The sequence below is a fragment of the Tachypleus tridentatus genome, chromosome 10 (assembly GCF_004210375.1).
Source record: "Tachypleus tridentatus isolate NWPU-2018 chromosome 10, ASM421037v1, whole genome shotgun sequence".
In the NCBI taxonomy this organism is placed as follows: Eukaryota; Metazoa; Arthropoda; class Merostomata; order Xiphosura; family Limulidae; genus Tachypleus; species Tachypleus tridentatus.
The window spans coordinates 79,008,823-79,029,582 of record NC_134834.1 but is presented as its reverse complement, the minus strand read 5'-3'; the positions used below and the strand labels follow the sequence as shown (position 1 = coordinate 79,029,582).

At 35.4% G+C, this 20,760-nt stretch overlaps 1 protein-coding gene across 1 annotated transcript in view; it reads right to left on the bottom strand.

The window, feature by feature from the left end:
- The window catches only part of LOC143228385 (ski oncogene-like), a 57,676-nt gene extending 38,176 nt beyond the window's left edge, over positions 1 to 19,500 (bottom strand). Inside the window, exon 1 of the mRNA XM_076459649.1 lies at positions 18,176 to 19,500. Coding sequence (XP_076315764.1) covers positions 18,176 to 19,105 — 930 coding nt within the window. The 5' untranslated portion in view covers positions 19,106 to 19,500. The remainder of the gene's footprint in view (positions 1 to 18,175) is intronic.
- Between the last annotated feature and the right edge of the window lie 1,260 nt (positions 19,501 to 20,760).

The following is a 20,760-nucleotide window of genomic DNA, read 5'->3' as shown; positions in this document are numbered from 1 at the left end:
TCATAAGTTATTGTAATTCCACTGTAGAATGGGATTGCTTCGAAAGCAATTTATTACATTTCAGCCACATGGCGCCATGTTAGACTGATATAAAAGAGTGTGTTTGTAAGCATGCTCATGTAAATTATGTCTGTAAATAGCCTAAGTAATTTTCAAACACACCGCTGTTACAAAACAAAGGCACAGAAAAGAATTATGAAGACTGGCCTTCCTCTTTGGGATAGCATATTTTATTTCTGAATTATAAATAATAAACATCTTTAGTGATGTTTTGGCAGATATCACTAAAATTTAGATTTTAACTGTCCAAAGGGAGTTTCTCCAACTGAAATAGGCCCGGCATGGCCAGGTGGTTAAGGCAATCGACTCGTAATCCGCGATAGGTAATACCATGTAATCAATCATATCCACGTAGGCTGTAACACGTTCTATTTCAACAGCAATAAAACTTAAGAACTTATTAATAGAATAATAGACCATTATTATAATAATAGTACGTCATTCACACCATCTGCCATATCTAGTGTCGATGAGACCATTCGCAAAATACTAGGGCTCATAAGGTTGGTAGAGATAGCAGTAACTGAGACGCTGTGCATATTATGAAAAATGCTTGAACAGCGACTGTTTCAATAAGAAATGAATTAAACTGACGAAAAACCGATTTGGTGGACTGACAATGAGCTATGGTTTATAATTGCAAACTAGCCGAATGTTCACTCGCTTCAAAAGAGAGCTTTGAATACAACAGATTTCTTTGGCTGTTAAGCAAAAACCTAAAACTATCGGAGAATAAAGTTTAAGACCGTTTTTTTATATGTCTGACTTTGATAAAAGATGCTGTTAGTAAAAGCAATCGAAGCATTCAACAAAAGAGATCCACCTCTATGTTGTGTCAGGGAATTAAAAAAAGATTTTATTTCACTGTGGATCTCGATTATCAGAACTTTTAAATAAAAGACAACATTACAATCGTCGCTACGAAGAGAAAGAATAAAGATAAGGGTTGGTTGGTATTACAAAAAATTTTCGCTATTTCGTCCTACATGCAGAATTATATTCGCATGTATACATCTAGACCACACCAAACGAAATCGAGTTTTTCTTTTATGTGAGGGAGGAACCCATGAAATGACTTCGACTACGATTCAGAAGGAGAACAAACAATATCAATCACTTCTTTTAATGTAGGCCCGAGCGTGACCTAGTATTGAGCGTAATAAAAAGGGGTTCTAAGGAGTACTTTCAACAGCAGGTGCGTTATAAGAGTGACAGTCAATCCTGCTTTTTGCTTCAGTTGGCGGGTGCTGTTGATTGGTTTGTTTCTTCTCTAGTCTTTAGTTCAAAATTAGAGATTAGTGTTTCTAAGCTTTGGCCCGGCATGGGTAGGTGGTTAGGGCGCTCGACAAACATGCTTGTCCTTTCAGCCGAGGGTGTGTTAATATGTGACAGCAATTCTACTATTCGTTGGTAAAATAGTAGCTCAAGAGTTGGCGGTGGGTGGTGATGGCTAGCTGCCTTTCCTCTTGTCTTACACTACTGAATTAAGAACGGCTAGCACAGATCGCTCTCGTGTAGCTCTGCTCTAAATTCATAAACAAAACAGACGAACGAACGAAATTTTTAAACACTATAGGTATTTTGGTTTGGTTCGGTTTGAATTTCGTGCAAAGCTACACGCGGGCTATCTGCGCTTGCCGTCCCTAATTTAGCAGTGTAAGACTAGAGGGAAGGCACCTAGTCATCACCACCCACCGTCAACTCTTGGGCTACTCTTTTACCAACGAATAGTGGGATTGACCGTCACATTATACACCCCCACGGCTGAAAGGGCAAACATGTTTGGGGGAACGGGATTCGAAACCGCAACCCTCGGATTACGGGTCGAGTACCTTAACCACCTGGCTATGTCGGGCCAGTAAAGGGGAACATTAATTAATAATAAATGTGAATCTCTATACCAGCGTAACTCTCAGTAGCATCGCGTCATGTCTGCGGACACATGCTACGAGAAACCAGCTTTCGATATTCGTGGTGGGCAGAGCACAGATTACCCACCGTGTAGCTTTGTGCGTAATTTCAAATAATCAATCAATCAATTCTATATTCGCTTGTAAACTTTTCAATGCTTTGTGTGTGATGACAGAGATTCTACCACGTAAGTTTTGATAACAAATAGTAACATCATGATATCACAAATAGGTTTGAAAAGGTTTCAGTGGAGGACACGTTTAGAATACACTCCACATTTAAATATTATTAGTTTTGTATTTTTAAAACTAGAGCATAAAACATTAAACTATGTGAACATTAATATCTATAGCAATCTATTGTTAAATTTAAAAGCTGAAATAATATAAAACCATGCACATTTGTAACACAAATCAATTTTAATACAACACAGTGCAACTCTGTGTAATGCAACTGTATTTCATGACGTATTCATTCTCTCGTCAGCCTGTAACATGATTGTGCAAATACAGGTGTGGATTTCCTGTCATGTTATATCATCTGAACGTGCTTACACAAAAATCAGAATAACTATTTGCCAGAGCCACTTATGAAAAAAAAATGTTCTCCAAAAGTTACGGTATTGAATGTTTGAAAGCATATGTAAATCTGGTACACGCAAAAACGCGTATTTTCAATAACACCAATAGCAACATTAAGTCTCTGCACTTTCACAAGAACAAGGTATACAAGGTCGTAGATCACGTAACAATGTGTTTACAGTTGTACAACATTTATACTGACTCGCGTGAGAAAAAATAAAACAACAGCTTTTGGCAAAGTGGTACGGCGACTGAAAACAAAAACAATATACTTTTTTACGTATATTTACGAATTAAGACCTACGTATTTTTTAAATGAGCGAAAACAAAAGATCTTGGAATAGGAAACGAATCATTGTAATTTCGGATAAAGAAAAGGCTAAATGAGATGGAAAAATAGATGAAAAACAAGAGAAGCGATTGTTTTATTTCCAACTTTGACACTGAAGGAGACAAAAACATTAATTCAGTGAAAAACAAGAGTCAGTCAGTTCGTATCTCATTCCAGCTTCAGAGTTTTAAGAAATATCTAACTAACATCCTTACTTTTACGAATCCCGGTCGCACCAAACATGCTCGTCCTTCCAGCCGTGGGGGTGTTACAATGTGACGATCAATCCCACTATTCGTTGGTAAAAGAGTAGCCCAAGAATTGGCGGTGGGTGGTGATGACCAGCTGCCTTCCCTCTAGTCTTACACTGCTAAATTAGGGACGGCTAGCGCATATAGCCCTCGAGTAGCTTTGCGCGAAATTCAATGTTCAAATTCAAATTTCTTACTTTTATTTGGCGTTGTACCCCGCACGTGTTATTAACTTGACCAATACCGGTCATAAAAATATCGACATTTTTATGTGCTGGCTTTGACTATATAAGTATACACCAAAACGTATGTATCACATGTGATTCGACATATATATATATATGTGTGTGTGTGTGTGTGTGGTAAATGTAAATACACAGACACCTTCTCAAAACAAACTAAAATGAATCTCTATCTTACATCGAACTCTTCAGAAAAACTAAATTCTTTTATTTACTCGTATTCTTTTTATTAGAAAGTTGTAAAGTACTCCTCTTAGTATAGTTTCTTGTATTTAGTATTTTTCTGTTGATAATGTTAAAGTGTTTTCGTCTACTGAAACACTTCATTTGTCAACAGAAGAAGATAAATAAACTAAGTTAAGCCTGAGGTAGTTTATTATATTGAAAGCATAAAATTAAAACACTGCTCGCCTTGCCTAGCCGCTGAACACATTACTTATTTGTACGATAATTCAATAAATATATCTCAATAACCGATTTGAAGCTTTTAGAATAAAATGTCAATGTTATTTTATTGTTCCAGGAGGATTTATTTGGTTTGTTTTGAATTTCGCGCCAAGCTACACGCGGGCTATCTGCGCTAGCCGTTCTTAATGTTGCGGTGTAAGGCAAGAGGGAAGGCAGCTAATTATCACCACTCACCAGCAACACTTGAGCTACTCTTTTACCAACGAATAGTTGGATTGATCGTAACATTATAACGTCCCCACGGCTCTGAGGGCGAGCATGTTTGGTGGAACGGAGATTCGAACCCGCGACCCTCAGATTACGAATCGTGTTCCTTAACCACCTAGCCATGCCGAGGTATTCCAGGAGGATACTGTACAGCTTAAGAAAGTCTGAATGATATTTCTCTTATTTTCTACGAATAAAACAAATGCAAACTTGCTTACAAGCTTCAAAACTTGGCAAGTTGCCATAGAATACTCAAGGATGAAGGCTAAGACTTTTGGTGGAATTCACAACATTCTTGTTGTGACCAGTTTTCTAATTTACACCAACTCAACACAGCTAACAAAACCTTGAATTTTGTCCAAACCAGAATGAACTAAGAAGAGTTCACTAAATAAAGATTCAAGTATGTGATGCCCCGATCAAGTAAACAGATATTTCACAATAGAAATCTGGAAGAAAACCTGACTCGCTGTGCATGACGAATGTTTTTAGTATGTGGCAGTCAAAAAATTCAAACCTAGGTAAACACCTCAGATGGACAATGCTAATGTGATAAGTTATTACGCTTGCTACTAAAGCACTTTTAACGACTCATACTATTACACTTGTTAAGAGTCCAAATTGAATCTTTACCCGCCTAAAACTTCCTTCAAACAAGAAATAAACTTCTTGTGAAGGTCCTGATTATCCAAACCTACTTATGAGAGGTAACGATAACTTTAGCAGCATAAATAATTACTTTTTGCTTTGATATTACGGGCTCCTCAACTTTTTTTACAGGGAGCGATTCGTTTCTTTTCGTGATGCATCCGACCTGTTACGGCCTGGTGGTAAAGGCAGTCGACTTGCAATTTGAAGTCATGGGTTCGAAACCCAATCTTTAACATATTCGCTCTTTCAGTTGTGAGGGCACTATGATATGACGGTCAATCCCACTATTTGCTGGTCAAGAGTAACCCAAAATTTGGTCGTAATTGTTGAATATGCGTCTTCTTTCTAGACTATAATTTCAAAATTAGGGACGGGTAAGGTAAGTAGTCCTCAAGTAGATTTACGCAAAATTAAACAAAATAAACAGTCACACATCTCTGGGCACACACAGATATGTCCGTTGTGCGTAGGCCGCATTATATATACATACATTCCTTTTTTTAACAATTAGTTTACACTCTTTAGATATTCTTTAATATGTTGTTTAGGCAGAATGTTCATGGTGAAACTTTGTAGAATAGACGGCAACTGCCTTTCTTGTGTCTCAACAACAGGCAGTTGCCGTCCATTCTACAAAGTTTCATCAATTACAATACCAGGTAGACATACTATCATTCGAATTCTTTATTTTAGGTACTGTATTGAACTAACTGGTAGTGCGTTGGTGCGAACGAACAGTTACAACCTTCAGTACCACATAGAGTTGCCTCTCAGCAAAAATACTCCTGGCTGTAGGACGATATGGGGCCCTGCATGGTCATGTGGATTAAGGCGTTCGACTTGTAATCTAAGGTTCGCGGGTTCGAATCCTCATCGCACCAAACATGCTCGCCCTTTCAGCTGTGGGAGCGTTATAATGTGACGATTAATCTCCCTATTCGTTGGTAAAAGAGTAGCCTAAGAGTTCGCGGTGGGTAGCTGTCTTCCCTCTAGTCTTACACTGCTAACTTAGGGACGGCTAGCGCAGATTGCTGTCATGTAGCTTTGTGCGAAATTCCAAAACAAACAGGACGATATGGTACTTGGCTGATATACAGGCCCGCTCATCACTACCGTTCAATATGTTTTAATACAATGTGATCGTGTTGATTGTGAAGGTTTCATTCACAACTACCCGACCCACCTGACGATGGCCATGTTTCTACCAATACACTCCTAAAATACTACATTGGTGCAACAGATACATAAACAACGATTTATAACCATAAGGAAAGTTTATTTATGGTGGAACATATATTTCGACAGAACATTGGTCTGTCTTCTTCAAGGACAAAACCTTGGTATGTCATCTTCAGGTAGTAAAACTCTCCTCTTTCTGACGATGTCTATCATTTCACTTTGTTTAACGTTACAGATCCTTGAAAAATTCAGTAACTTACTATATACTACAATCATTCATACAACATACTAAGAAGCTAGATTCTCGTGGCGTCAAGAAATCTTCTAAACGGACATTCACGTTTTCTTTTTCTAAAGTGGCTATATATTAGCATGTATTGTTCACTTATACATTAAGCGGCTAAAGACCGCAGACCAGAGCTCAAAACCCGTTACAAAATATGCTAGTGTTGATCGCAGTTAAATACCCCTTGAACAAGTTCCCAAAATACCGTGTAAATAATGTGCAAGAAAACTATAGAAATTTAGAACTACTAAATGAAAATGTCATTTCTGTTTTGGTTCTCGTAGGAATTTCTCTACCTAAGAGTGGCCACTGTTACTTCAGTTTTATCCCTTCTACTTCTGCATAAACATTTAAATCTCGTAAGTGAGATCGCGAAACATGACTAATACAACAATGTTATTTTGGGTTGTGCTAAACTGAACTGTTTATATTTTGTAACAATAAAATCTTATTATTCCGTCAGATAAAAATAGCTCAAGAGTTGGCGGTGAATGTTGTTGACTGCTTTTCTTCCCTTCAGTTTATCAATTGAAAATTAGGGACGACTATGTTCGGATGGATCTTACACGTAAGCTAAAAAAACACAAGTAATAATTAAGACAAGAAACGTTCTACAGAGAAGAATGAAAGCTCACAGGGACACCACAGCAGTATGTATCGCTAGAAACAGGGTTTTGATACCCTTCATGGGAAAAGCACAGATATTTCATGGTGTAGTTTTGTGCATAATTATAAAACAAAACATTTCTCTCATTTCTCTGAGGTTTTTTGTAAGTATTTCAATTCTTTTTGTTCTTAAATTATCTCTCAGTTCTTTGAGGTTTTTTATATGTATTTTCATTGTTTTTGTTCTTATATCATCTCTCAGTTCTTTGAGGTTTTTTGGTATGTATTTTCATTGTTTTTGTTCTTATATTATCTCTCAGTTCTTTGAAATTTTTGATATGTATTTTAATTGTTTTTGTTCTTACATTGTCTCTCCGTTCTTTGAGGTTTTTGGTATGTATTTTAATTGCTTTTGTTCTTACGTTTTCTCTCAGTTCATTCGTTCAGATCGACATTAAGGTTTGTATCTCTTTCTTTGGTATTATTTTACACGTGATAAGTACAGAACTAAAATCTAAGGTTATTAACGAGAAGGTTCTTCGTGATTTACGCAGTATTTTAACCAAGATAATAAAAAAATAATAGGTTCGTTATTCACTTAGTATCAAGTTAGCTAAGTTGGAACCAGTTCACATAAATTGTGCAACTGATGTTTCACTTTACCGCTAGCTTCGCCCATATATGTTGGCGTTTTAACAAAGGTTGATTGTTATATATGGAGCTTGGTGGCCAAGGTGGTTTAGGGCGTGATCACATGTCTACCACAGCAGCAGTATATTCACATATTCAAACACGCAATACTGCTCCTACATGGCTACATGTAGATTCTCTAATGTCTCGTACAATTGAAGGTCACCGTTACAACAATCAGTGACGTCCATATTGATCGATCCCGTCATTCGGGCGGTCACAGCGGCTGGCTGGAGCCCAGGGGACGAACAGTGTAAAACAACCCCTCCCCAACTTTCAACGCTCTTCCTCCTTTTTTCAAATCCTTTGTAAATCTTTGGGTTCATTTTCTCACCGATGCAATTACAGCAGGGCAAACAGCACTCGGCAACCTCTTAGGCCATAAATTCGTTTTTTACGACAGTGTAAAGTCTAGAATTGAAACAAACGACCTGGGTACCAAACATCGTACTTTACCTCTCTGTTGGACACAATTAAGCGAAACCTTCAGCATTTCATCTATTTTCCTCCTGTGAAAAAATATATATGTATACATAGGATGCTGTTATATAGGTAAATTTAGATTGTTCCCCAAAATTAATGTACATATTCTCATGAACGAAAAATAGATTTTATGTGTTATATATGTTTTTGGAATTTACAATAATTGAGATAACAATCTGTTGTATAACGAATATACACGATTCAATTTACAACAGTTAAGGCAGTGCATTGCATAACGAACATACACGATTCCATTTACAACAGTTAAGGCAGTGCATTGCATAACGAACATACACGATTCAATTTACAACAGTTAAAAATTCTATTGCATAACAAATATACACGATTCAGTCGGATTTGGATAAAAGAAAATATTTGTTTCATCATAACAGAGTGAGTTTGCTATATAAATAAACTGGAACTAAGAAATAAACTTGTGTGAATATTTGTTGAACAGGAAAGTTCCAGAAGAATCAATAACAGTGTTTTTATTAAAACAGAGGGAGTTAAAGCTGCCATAAAACTGGTACTTGCAACATACAGAGGGTTAGCACTATCACTAGGTTGATACTTGAAACACACAGAGGGTTAAAACTGTCACTAAGTTGAAACTTGAAACACACAGATGGTTAAAACTGTCACTAGGTTGGAACTTGAAACACAGAGAGGGTTAAAACTATCACTAGGTTGATACTTGAAACACAGAGGGTTAGAACTGTCACTAGGTTGAAACTTAAAACACACAGATGGTTAAAACTGTCACTAGGTTGATACTTGCAACATACAGAGGGTTAACACTGTCACTAGATTGATACTTGCAGAGGATTGAAACTGAAACTAATGGTACTCAGTTTTAGAATTCAAAATACAAGAGGGCTTTGAACAAACTCAAAGTTAACGCTAAACAAATAAGTAGTTGAAACCATTAAAAATATTAATACCTACAGCACAAAGAAAGGTGAAAATGAGAGATTGTTTACTACCCAAAACAAAATAAAAATAAAATAAAACAATTTTAGAAACAAAAACCCTTAGAAAATTGAAACTGATTTAATTTTAACACAAAAAAACAGCAAAGAATGTTTTAACAAATGTTGGTTTGTTAGAACCCCAAACAAAAAAGGTTGGAAGTGACGTTAGCACCCAAAACACTAAGAAGGCTGAAATCTACTTCTATGTAATTAGAGCATCTAAAGTATAGTTGAGGTTAAAATATATAATATGTACTCTCCGAAACACAGTGTAGGTTTAAAAGATTTTAGATTTAGTAACAAAAACTCATAGGAAGTGTTTTTATGTTTTCTTATAAAAAGTCACAGTAGGCTATTTGCTGTGTCCACCGAGGGAAATGGAACCCCTGATTTTAGCGTTCTATACGTACCGCTATCCCCCAGGGGACTATAGAAAGATAATATCAGTTTATAAATTATAGAATTTGGTAATTATTGGACAGACATGGAAATATTTTTCTCTATCGACAGTACTCTCGCTGGAAAAAGAAAATGAAGAGAGACTGTCTTCAAAGTGATAGTTTCACAGTGAATCTAAGAGAGTGGAAGCAGACGTACTTTCAATATAAAATGCCGATGTATTCTGTTGCTCATTGTGTTATTTCTACGAATACCACATGGTCTAGCTTCCTTCCCCTGATATGTTGAATTCCTGGAGTTCGTTGCATTTTCTAATCGTTGTTAGTTTCAGTCGTTGATAATGATTAGATGTAATGACTTAAATTTTCTGTTAAAACCATAGACTACCAGTTCCACACAAAGATGAACATTACATAATGGAATATATGGAATAAAAATCATCGATACGTATCAACGTGAACTTGACGATTATACCAGTAAAATGTAAAGGAAGGTTCTTAATTTTTTTTTCAACATAAAGTTAGCCCATATTCATAAAGTTCAGTACTATATGTTTTAACGTTTTCTATTGTTTGACCAGTTTTTTAAAAATTAATCGGTAGAAATAATGCAAAATCAAGTCCATTTCAAAAAAAAAAAAAGGAAAGCATTTTATTTCTTAAACTGAAAGATCTATACATTTGTATACTTTAAGATAACTAGCTATAACCAAGTGATAGGCCTAATTTCACAAATAAATAGCGTTAGTCACTTACTTGCTAGCTTATCCTGTGTCCCTAGTACTTTAGTACTTGGTTGAAACATAAACTCAAAATTTATTGTACTTCCAAAACGAAGGATTGATTCACAAGGTTCTATGTGGACTACCAGAAGATAAATAAAATCACTAAAATTAAGCCTATCCATTATCAAATACTTACTCTATTTGGATCAAAATTATGTTCAAACATTTGATCTCAGGAGCAGGACAATCGATGAAGCAAGTAGAGATAAAACAGTCTTTACTAAAGAAAATGAATCATGACAACTTGTTGTGCTATCATTTGAGTTACGTTATGTAACTGCTACATTTAAATATGTAATGGAGTGTCTTCTGTCTGGAATATTTTAGTGTCAAATTCATATGCACTGGTAACATAAAAACACATGTAAAGACCTTTAATGATGATTATGATAGGCTTAGTAAAGTTCTGAATTGGTTGAAGAAAGGGAACCTTAAATTGCATCCCAAGAATTATAAGTTATTTCATCAACAGGCAACAGTTTTAGGATGCATATCAGAGTGTGAGTATCTATGTCTCCCTAAACTTCAAGAGTACAACATTTACTATTGTGCATTGATCTGGATGGAAGCTTGGAAATGCTGACATTATCTCGAAGATTATTTATTAAGTAAGCATGTAAATACAGTGAAATGAAAGACCCAGAGTATAAAAGAGTACAGTTCAAGATAATGTAGAACTAATGTGGTCCAAAACACGATTGAAACATAGTCAGCGGTCCAAGAATAGTGCAGAAAAACTTATGACAAGCAATCACTCTATTGAATCCAAAACAAAAATGTACTGGATACAGTGAGATTTATTATGCAAACAAGATGGTTTGTTATATTGGAAATGGAAAGATACCAGTAAAGAGAAACGATGACTGCAAGTGGTACTTCCACTTTCTACAATCTGATGCACTTCATCATCTGTACAACCTTCCAACAGCTGGACACTAGGTGTTCAAGAGACACTGGAGAGGGTAAGAGAACACTTTTATTGAATTAGGCACCGAAAAATCTGTTGAGAACTTGTATAAATCATGTGGACTATGCTGTGAACAAAATGTTTATGAAAGAAATAGTGTTGTAGATGCAGCACTGTCGTATTGGAGTACAACTTATGATAATTGATGTGATTGGTCCTTTACTTAGAGTGACAGTGGAAATAAATACCTCACGATTGTGGTAGCCTATTTTACTAAATGGTCAGAAGCACATGTTGTTCTTCACAAGCAGAGCCACAAGCAAGAAAACTTGTCAATAAATTATTTTCAAGATACTGGTCACCTTGGAACTTCATTCAAATTAGCCTTGTTTGTGGAAATTTGTAAGATTCTTGGAATAAAAAACATAACAATAGCCCTCCATACATCTTACAATAGCATGGTGGAGAGATACAACCATACACATACACTGTTAAATCAACTAACTATTTATATTGGATTTAGTTATTAAACAACATAAATGAATCTACAGACAACACGCCATAATCACTGATGTTTGGAGGAAAATTAATGTGCTAAAGGATCTTCCGTATCCACATTCAGAAAACAGTCACTCAACAGTATTACACAGAATACGAAGAGAAACTAAGAAATATCATTGGAGTGATACATGACTTTACCTAGGAAAGACTTAAATAAACTAGTGATAATATGAAATACCACTATGACATTCATGCTGGAAAGACTGTATTATATCCAAGTGATATAGTATGGCTGTACAAATCCTGTCCTAATAAAGGAAGATTTCTAAAGTTAGACAGGTGTTGGGACAGCCCATATGTTGCACTGAAAAGAATCAGTGTCCGTTAAAGCTGAAAGCCATTGGGATTATCTTTGGAGATATGGCTGTGAAGGTACAGTAACTGTGTAATTTCAGAGACAAATTTTCTAGCAGAATTACTCGATCATCACTAACCTAAAGAAAACTTTCCAGTGATATGACAGCAAGTGATGACACGGGACAAGCTGTCATTTCTGTATACCATAATCCTCAGAAAATAAAACCACCAAAAATACTTGATGAATGAACAGTTTAGTGTAGCATTTTGTTTGTGTTTTGGGATTGTTAGTGGACTTTATTGTACAGGAAGGAATACTATACTTTTAGCTATATTTTCAATACTTTAATTTATATGTTCAATAGAGGGAGCTGATAATGATGGTGATGTAATAATCTAGATATTTTAGGAAATTTGGAGAAACAGGAGTACAGTATAAATACCAGTAGTTAGTTAGTGAAGTATTTAAGGAATGATTCAGTTCCATGCTTGTATTAAGAATTATTGTATCTATCAAGTTAAGAGATTCAGAGTTGCACACCAGAAGAAATTATCTAAAATAATGTTATTTAAGTTAATCTTTTGATTAACAAGAAAAATTTTAAACTTACTTGTAATATTAAAAATTATGTTTAAGGTTTGTTTACTAGAGGGAGCTATAGGTATCATGATTGAAAGACATAGTGAAATATCTATAAACAAAGATATAAATGTACACGGTTACTCAAAGTGACGTATTTAATGAGACGTTATTGTATTTGTCCTTTTATTCAATTACTTGATGAGTTACGTGTTTATTAATTAAAGCTACCTTAGTTAACTTAGGATTATGTCTCGTACTTTATAGTGAAACACTGTGTTCGAGTTTTGGCCTACATCTGGAGTTAACACTGAAATACTGTTTGTGCCCTTGAACCTACAATTGTGTTCAAGCGAACCCTAATTTATACTGTTACACAAACTGGAGTTTGCGTTGTTTTCGTCTTGTAACCTAAAAGAAAGTGCTAAATGATAGATGTGATAGAACACGTTACGACGTTAAATTGGTTTCAAAAGCGGGATTAGATTAGTGAAAATGAAATTTACCTCGACTCAGCTTCAAATTTTAAAACAAATTCCAAAAGCAAGATTGGAAAAGAAATAGAAATAAAAAGAAAGTCACACAGTAGTATTCAAAGAAGAATTGAAAATACAATTAAATCTTATTGAAGACTAGAGAAGCTAAGGAATATGTACAACAGAATCACAACAACAAAAACAGATAATTAAGGTATAAAAAATAAGTCACAGAATAAAACGTCAAGAAAACAAACTGGTAAATGCAAAGATTAAATCAACTAGTGACACCTATTTCTGCATCTATTCCCAAATTCCAACCTAAAAGACCATCTGTTATAAAATATGAAATAGTAGAACTTATTCGGTCTACACTTATTACCAATAATGATCTGCCATCTGTTGCTGCAGGAATTTTATAAACTACACCAATCATGAAGTTACCAAACCCAATTCCAGTAGTTAGCTACTTAGTTCAACAACATCATTCGATTGAGAAAACATCAGACTATGATGCAAAGGTACCAATGGAAATATATCAAATACAGTTTTGAAATAATTTCCGATATAAACAGGTAGGATAATGAATAACAAGCTATTTTTCTTAATATTCATTCAAAAGAACTAGCTTTAAGGCTATTAGGTATCCTTCCTTCTGACAGCTGTAACAAATATCAAGCATCATTAGCTGTCTTATCCAATAAGTTAAGAGTGACACACCAGAACGACGCATCACAAATAAAATTCTTGAACAGGGTACAGAGGAAACAAGAGACCTTAGTCCAACTTGCAAAAAAAAGGCTTGCTTAATTAGCTTTCCCGGATTCTCTTCTTAAAACGGTGGATTTTTTGACAGTTGACTAATTTATAGACACCATAACAGATAAATACATGAGAATTAGGAACAGACTTCTCGAACAACTTGTGTGCCAAAAGTTTAGTACTTCACGAATTGTGTACGAGCGGAATACTTTCCACTATTTAATCCTAGAATTAATGGTAAACCCCAATGACGTTTTAACTACACCCTTCTAAACTATTTATGTACTGTTTGTAGATCTATGACTTAGTTCTTTACATGGTTGGTTATACAAATATCATCAATATTACAAAGGACAAAATTACGAAGCACTGTAACTCGAGCGCTTTCAAAACATAGGAAAAAAAAGTACGTGCCTCATTACACTTTCTCCAGTTAGTATACTAACACTATTGTTAACAATACGTTAAATTCAATTAGTTCCCTTCCCCTTATCCACTTTGTAACAAAGTTAAACAGTCATGTGTCTCTCACACACATTGAAACTGATTGGAGAATTAAAGCTGATGAATACATTACAAAAGCATATTAGATTGCCACCTTAAATACTAGTCAACATTATGTTGGTTTGCCACTTCAAACACCATTCAACATTGTATTATTTTGCCACTTAAAACACCATTCAACATTGTATTATTTTGCCACTTAAAACACCATTCAACATTGTATTGTTTTGCCACTTTAAACACCATTCAACATTGTATTGTTTTGCCACTTTATTGTTTTGCCACTTTAAACACCATTCAACATTGTATTGTTTTGCCACTTTAAGTAGCATTCAACATTGTATTGTTTTGCCACTTTAAACACCATTCAACCCTGTGGAAAATCTATATCCTAAAATCAACGATATTCAGCCATTAATTAGTTCCTTATATAACAAATTTTTTTTTTTCGTGTGCCATATGTGGTGTAATTGTTTAAGATTACCTTTAATATTTCTTAATTTCTATTGTATAGTTTGGATAACTTTTTATATTATAAATTCTGTTTAACGTGTTCTTATTAATCGATCCTCATATTACATCTTTATTTTACTTTATCAATACTCAATTATTTATTTTTTAAACAAAATCTTTGTAATTTCATCATAACTGACACTTTATTTTCCTGTTGTATTTATTGCAACAACTATTTAAAAACTAATCAAAATATTTCCGAGTTGTCATGGTGATACACCATGGTGTTACTCCTCATTCTTACACTCGTCACTTTTCCACCTTCCTTTTGATTAAGAAAAGTAGACCTTTGGAAAATATTCTGGTTATAGAGTTTCGTAGCGTGGCACGAACAGGTGGTTAGGGCGCTTAGCTTGCAATCTGAGAATCACGCATTCAAATCTCCGTCCCACGAAATATGTTCGCCTTTTCAGCCATGAGGTTTTATAATGTGAAGGTTTGTTTTGAATTAAGCACAAAACTGCACATTAGACTATCTGTGTTCTGCCCACCACGGGTATCGAAACCCGGTTTCTAGCGATAATTTCGTTTATATCACTAAATGCTACTAGTATTTCTTATGTATTTTACACAGAAAAAAAAGACACTATTCACTTTTTATCACGTTTTTTGCACTGATAGTTTTAACTTGCAAAAACAGAAAACTACTTGATGATACAATATCTGGACCACAACCGTAATGCCAAGTGTAAAACGAGTGTGTAATTTAAAGATCAAAACGAAGATCCAAGGATATAAAGAACGTAAATCTTCTGAAGGAATTCTCTGATGTCATTCTTCGCTCAGTTTACCAGGAGTCCGCTAGCTGGCGATGTTAAAAAATAAATGGAGACTATTTCAAAATAGCTTTCACTTCATAATACTTCTCTTACTGATATATAAAAAATCCGCTCAAGTGTTACTCGTTCCTTCGCCTTAAATGTTTTAACAAACACGCCATTCATCGAACTTTTGAGAATCATAATTTAAATTAATGCGCTTTCACTGCGACGTGTATTTAGTCTTAGATACTTGGAGTATCTCACTCTGAATATAATACAGCAAACGCGATGTCATCGCTCGTATCTCGTGCACTGCGAAACGAGTCTCGAGACCTGTTTGATATGGTAACGTAAGCAGTTGTTTGTCTGCTCAAGGCCAAAGCTAAGCCAGAGACAACCTGCAGAGGAATACATAATAAAAGCAATATAAATCGGACAACAAACACCACACAAGTTGACCACTTGTTGAACCATATAACGACTTCGAAGTTTGTGTGGTGCACGATAAGATATAACTTTTAACACTGAAACGTGTACTAAAATAATATGTTCATTTGCACAATTACGTTTTGTTTTCATTATATCAAGTACAGTGTACATATTTTACAGCCTAGTGTTTACGAACCAATGGTTAAATCTTTGCGTGTTTATAAAATAATTGTCAAGTTTCGAATGTGGGCTGGAACTTTTTTACAGTAGGTGTTTGATTTTTTTGGTAATAAACAGACAGCACATAATCTACTTGTTTTACAATAATGTATTGAAAACAGGCCAAATAAATATACTAAAATTTGTTTCATCATTGATTATCAGCTGTATCTAAAGCTTTAAACAGTTCTCTTTCTTGTCAGAAGTCCACACAGGCTAATTCAGTTACTTTAGAACTCAACTGACAAGACCAGTTTTTTCTTTGCTCTATTTCTTACTGTATAATCTGCGACCGATTTATTTACGTTACCCATGAGTTACCACAGTTGTAACCAGAAGTTTAAATACTTGTCTCCTTTCTTCAAAGTTCACACACGTGGGTTCAATTACTTGAAAACACCCTTTGACGAGACAACTTATTTCCCTTTATCTCTGTTATTACAATACCACTGTGAAACGAGTCAACTTATTTCCCTTTATCTCTGTTATTACAATATCACTGTGACGAGACAACTTATTTCCCTTTATCTCTGTTATTACAATACCACTGTGAAACGAGTCAACTTATTTCCCTTTATCTCTGTTATTACAATACCACTGTGAAACGAGACAACTTATTTCCCTTTATCTCTGTTATTACAATATCACTGTGAAACGAGTCAACTTATTTCCCTTTATCTCTGTTATTACAATATCACTGTGAAACGAGTCAACTTATTTCCCTTTGTCTCTATTATTACAATACCACTGTGAAACGAGTCAACTTATTTCCCTTTATCTCTGTTATTACAATACCACTGTGAAACGAGACAACTTATTTCCCTTTATCTCTGTTATTACAATACCACTGTGAAACGAGACAACTTATTTCCCTTTATCTCTGTTATTACAATACCACTGTGAAACGAGACAACTTATTTCTCTTTATCTCTGTTATTACAATACCACTGTGAAACGAGTCAACTTATTTCCCTTTATCTCTGTTATCACAATACCATTGTGAAACTTAACTCAAATATTGTCCATCTTCACTTTCACTTGTCCAACAGGCCTAGAAGTTTCTACAAGCTATAAGACTCTATGATTGTAACAGTTCTCACTTAAGACAACGACAAAAACATAGAAGGTTCGAGTAATATGACGTCAAATTACAACAGTTTAACTAAATACGCAGTGTAGCAGTCTTACCGAGTTACATAACGAAATTTGAAACTATGGCCTTTAAAATAATGACTTTTAACACATTTGTTATGGTTTGGTTTGTTTATAAAATCGCGTAAAACTATACAAGGGCTATCTTCACTAACCGTCCTTAATGTAGCAGTGAAGAAAAAAAAGGTTTTGTTATGAAATATAAATAATTATTACATAACTCTTACACTAAACATGGCTCGGCATGGCCAGGTGGTTATGGCGTGCGACTCGTAATCTGAGGGTCGCGGGTTCGAATCCCCGTCGCACCAAACATGCTCGCCTTTTCAGCCGTGGGGGCGTTATAATATGACGGTCAATCCCACTATTCTTTGTAAAAGAGTAGCCCAAGAGTTGGCGGTTTGTGGTGATGACTAGTTGCCTTCCCTCTAGTCTTACACTGTTAAATTAGAGACGGCTAGCGCAGATAGCCCTCGAGTAGCTTTGCGCGAAATTCAAAAACAAAAAACAAACCTTTTCCCTTTCTTTGCACGTTTTGTTTGTTGTTCTGATGTTATTTAACAAAACGGAGCGTGTGCTCATTGTTTCCTTTTTTCTTGTACTTATCTTGATGTTTTTGAATGATACCAAAGTATTTTGAAACTAAAATAAACAAGAAACGTGAAAAAGGAAGTTTCTTTGTGAGTAACACGTCACAAAAAATAGTACGATTTTACTTAAGCTTATATTAAATAATTCAAATTAGGAATATCTTTGAAATACTGCCAGCATTTATATGTGAAATACTTTTTTGATGAAACGTGGTGCTTTTCTTCGTTTTGGTTAAAATACGCAGTTAAGGCTAAAACATTAAATGTATTGGAAAGTTAACTTTTCATCCCTCATTATTTTTGTTTTTTATATTAGTCACTTACGTGTTTCCTCATCCGGTTGTGAGTGTGTTCAAATCTGGTTTTAACGTCTTCCAGATGTTGTTTTACTTTCTCTCTGTTTCCTTCTTCCTTGGCTATCATTAAATAAGCCCGCCAGTTAGAAGAATCGAACCCCCAGTGGCACGTGCGGTTTTCTTTTGCACGATGTGCATGGCAAACAAAGACCTCGGGACTCATAATCCCGTGGCACTCCGTGCATTCAATGCACCTAGCGGAAGGAGTAATGTATAGGTCAGGGACAAACATTCCCGCGCACTTTCCAAAACATCGGTGGACAACTCGGAATTTGAATAAATGTTTTTTTTCAGCATCACTCTGCGCTTGTGGTAAAACTACGTATCGCAAGGTTGAGCACAGTCTCTCAGCGTCCGTTTTTGTGATGAGGCCACAGCTGGGCGCGTTAAGGGGCAAAACGCCTGTAGCTTTCAGAATCTCCAGTTGTTCTGGAGTGCAACGAGAACAGAAAATATGAAGTTCGTCACAGACACTGTTTATCTGCTGCAAGCTGAAGTCCTTGAGAACAGTATTCAATATCTGTGGTAGACAGAGTCGATGTTCACCGCCCACTTTGAAACATGAAATTGTTTCTCCTTCTAAGATGGTCTCAGATCTTTCACAGCGACTGCGGTCCGGTGGTGTGAAAATTGGAGGCAGTTGAATGGGAAAAGGGGGAGGCATCATAAACGGTTCAGATTCAGACGATTCATCTGATTTAACAATAAGAGACACATTTCCGGAAATATCTAACTCGGGATGCGTAATCGTGCCTCCGGTTTTTTCCATCGTCCCCGCAAAATCCCACGTAGCCATGAATGTATTAGGTCCTTGTAAGCTAGCCGGCGCAGAAACCTGATAACTCTTTAAAACTTTCTTTAAGTGTGGGGTATAAACTCTGGTAGACGGTTCTTCCATGTTGATCAGCTAGTACACGGTCCACTTCGTAAAACTGTAAATCACACACACACACACACAGACTAAACTTCTCCTTTAGTTATCATCGACAAATACTGCGTTCGATAATCGGTTGTGTGATACCCGTCGATCAGCGAATGTGCGTGGCTCTCCCTTAAAGACCACGCAGACGTAAGCAAGCAAGCGCCTTCCTGGCTAACCTCAAGTACTGTATATACTAGTATTTGCAGTCAGGGTTTTGTACCACCTCTTATACGCTTCAAAATAAAGTAAGCATTGGATATTTTGTCTCGAAATAACGTTTATCTTTCGCAATCTGCCTTTTGAGTTGTTGGGTCATGTATGTAGGAGACTGGTATTTCCAGAATATGCGCGCGCTTATTCGTTTCTAGCCAGCACGCTATACACATTCTCTCTTTTATTGCAGGTAACGTCAGGTCACGTGATTTGGAGATGCATACTAACTTGCTCATACTTCGCTGTTGGAAGGGGTAAAGGCCAAAAAAGCAAAAGAGAAATAACAGAACGTTTCGTTAAAGCACAGAAAATAAGTCTGGAGCAATTACTGACAGACAGCTATGTGCACAAAGTCTCATATAATTAATAACGAACGGTATTATAACATTTTAATAAAATGCAGAAACCATAATAATAATTATGTTCTTTTTAGTGGAATGACACATTTAAAACTAAGTAATGTGCATGAGATATTATATAATACGGTATTACAACTCACCTTAAATTAGATCCAGTTACCTTTTTGGATGAAAATAGGGAAAATGGTTTATTAAACGTGCTATTGATTTCATTCTTATTCATAAATATTATAATGCATTGTTTCTTTTGGGTACTCTTGTTAATAAAGGTATTTTCGGACGTAAACCCAATAATATTTCACGAAGTCTAGCCACCTTAGGGAATTTATTTTAGTCCTAAATTATTCTAAGCTAACAATGCTGAATACTGGAGTCTTGGCTTCTTTAGAGTTTTCCTGCCTGTTTACAGGGTGGGACAATGAACATTTCAGCTTCTGTGCTGACGACTCAGTATAAAAGATAACGTTTTCCTACTTTTGTACAGACAACAGGAGTAAGCCATTAATGACAAATCTCTACTAAGTCTGCCTAAAATACCATTGAAACAGTGCAAAGTATTTTCTATAATTGAAACCTATTTATTTACAAAAGTAAAAATTGATAAGTAATGTATGAAACATTTAGTTACCACAGTTAACAAGAGTAACTGTATAGAAAGAATAGGGTATACCTTATTTATAGAATATGTAAATACTAGTTCTTAACTTCAAGTGCTGTCGTATATTTAATGTCATAAAGTTAATATGGCCAGGTATAACAAAACGTTACAAAGTATTTCCTAACAGTTTCTTGTGATCAATAAAACCTATTAAATATATTTGACGGTATAACTTCAGGGGATTCTTATAGCTGAGATAAACTACTACGACACATATTACTGTTTAGCTATAGCATCGGGTAGCAAGACAATACCAAGAGTATAACCAAAAACTAAAGTTTATCAAAATAAAATTAATCAGAAATTAAACTATTACCTGAATCATACAACAAGTGTATAAAAAGTAATATTTTGTTGGTAAACTTTCGCGCAAAACTATTCGAGGGCTATCTACGCTATAT